This window comes from Schistocerca piceifrons, chromosome 6, assembly GCF_021461385.2.
Source record: "Schistocerca piceifrons isolate TAMUIC-IGC-003096 chromosome 6, iqSchPice1.1, whole genome shotgun sequence".
Taxonomy (NCBI): domain Eukaryota; kingdom Metazoa; phylum Arthropoda; class Insecta; order Orthoptera; family Acrididae; genus Schistocerca; species Schistocerca piceifrons.
In genome coordinates, this window is record NC_060143.1 from 595924562 (window position 1) to 595926651 (window position 2090).

Sequence of the window (2090 nt, forward strand, 5' to 3'; positions counted from 1 at the left end):
TGCCGTTCCGGTCTCTACCTCTATTTCCGTTTTGTGCATACTCTTGTCTCCTATTATTACCTCCGCCGTTTCCATTACTTGGTGGAGGCGTGTTATTTCTACCATTTCTATAACCGTTTCCGTTACTTCTAGCCTGTTCAGTGGCTGCCTTAACATCCTCCTGAATCAGGTCAATTGAGTCCAGAACAGACAAGAAATGTTCCATATCATTTTCAGGCACGTGTATAAGTTTTTCCTTTACATGTATCGGCAAGTGTGATTTCAAAAGTCTGATCAAATCCCGGGATGAAATCTGTTCGTCCCAGTAACGGGTCTTATTAATGTACTTCTCGAAATATTTTCGCAAATTGCCTAGTCGTGGAGAATACGGCTCTGGATTATATACCTCCTTCCGTAATCTCTCCTGGATACATGTTGACCAATATTTGGCCAAGAATGCTTTTTCAAATTGCTCATATGTATCACAACTGTCAGCTGCTTCGGTTGCCCATAATGCAGCATCTCCTTGTATGTAAGACATAACGAGCTGTATTTTCTGGGTATGACTCCAAACGCTAGGCAAAATGTTTCCAAATCCCTTGATAAACACTACAGGGTGAACAGATTTCTTCTCCGTTGTAAAGATCTGAAACTGTCGGTTCCTAATCAAGCTTTCTTCAATCACTACTTTGGAATGACATTTATTTGTTTCGCTTACATTGGTTGCCTGTTCTGTCTCGCAGTCGCAATTTTTTACTGCAGTATTTATATGCCTATCATTGTTGGACCTGGCTGGCGTGACATACGCCCGTGCCTCGTCATGCCGCAAGCTAAGCTCCAACTCGGCAAGACGACGGTCCACACTCCGCTGCCACAGCGGAATGTCTTTGTGCACTATCCTTTTTAGATCTTGCACATCCGCACTTGAGCCCACATCTCTGGCCTCAATTGCGGCGTGCACTTTCTGATCTATTTCTTTTATGACTTCATTTTCTACTTTGTGCACTTGTTCGATCACTTTGTTCTCAATTACTTGAGTTGTGTCAATTTCTAGTTGTTCGACCCTATTAGTCAGGACACTGATTTCCTCTACTATATTGGCGTTAGCCACTTGAACACTATCTACTCTTTCGCTTAATTCTTCCACCGTTTTGGGTATGGTTTCATATTTTTGTTTCAAACTAACAATCTCACTTTGCATAACTTCTAAAGTTTGCATCAACTGCAAGTCCCTCTCATGCAGGCGTCGGTCACGCTCTGCTTGTTTAGCATCACGTTCTCTATCGCGCTCTGCTTGTTTGGCTAATTCAGCTACCAATCTCTGGTCACGCTCTGCTTGTTCAGCATCACGTTCTCTATCGCGTTCTGCTTGTTTAGCATCACGTTCTCTATCGCGTTCTGCTTGTTTAGCATCACGTTCTCTATCACGCTCTGCTTGCACACGTACAAATTCAGCTTGGAAATTGAGCATGCGCTCGAACATAACTCTTAATGATTGCACTTCTGACACCTCACCACTCTCTGGTCCGTGTCCAGTGCTTGCGGATGGCACAGTATTTCCGCTATCAACTGAATCACTGGGTGGCAATGGCAACATTTCTTGTCCTTCTGCCCCCAGATTCTCACATTGTACTTCCTGAACTACGTCACTAACATTACTTTGTGTCCCACTTTCCAACTCGGTATCACTACTTACTGACTGTTGCTCATTATCCATGTTGATATCATTCTGACTACGCAATCTAACCATAGTAAACAAAAGAAATAAAATCTGAACTAAATATCCTAACACTCAGGTTTCACTGACATAATCACACAAGAAATGGACATTAACTAATACACACTTACTATATACTACAATGACTAACTACCTAAATGTCCTGTTATTTTAAAACAATTTACTAACAACAAGCACACCACTAATGATCCGAGAACACTGCACTGAGGCTACTTTACTACCCACAGGACAACTACACTGTAGCTTTACCTTTTGGTGATCTATCTTGGGTGCAGCTGCCCCCTGATATTGTGGTAGGTAATTAATTTTTTGAAATATTGAGCTCTCTTCTTCAACTTGCCTCTGGGTACATAGTGTTCTCATGCAAAAAATC

General features: G+C 42.1%; 1 protein-coding gene across 1 annotated transcript; it reads right to left on the minus strand.

Annotated features, from left to right (window-relative positions):
* Positions 1–809: 809 nt before the first annotated feature.
* LOC124803483 (E3 ubiquitin-protein ligase BRE1A-like) lies at positions 810–1696 on the minus strand. Its single transcript, XM_047264674.1, has 2 exons — positions 904–1696; positions 810–847 (listed from the first exon to the last, which is right to left on the minus strand). The coding sequence occupies exons 1-2, from the start codon at positions 1694–1696 to the stop codon at positions 810–812; spliced, it is 831 nt and encodes a 276-aa protein (XP_047120630.1).
* Between the last annotated feature and the right edge of the window lie 394 nt (positions 1697–2090).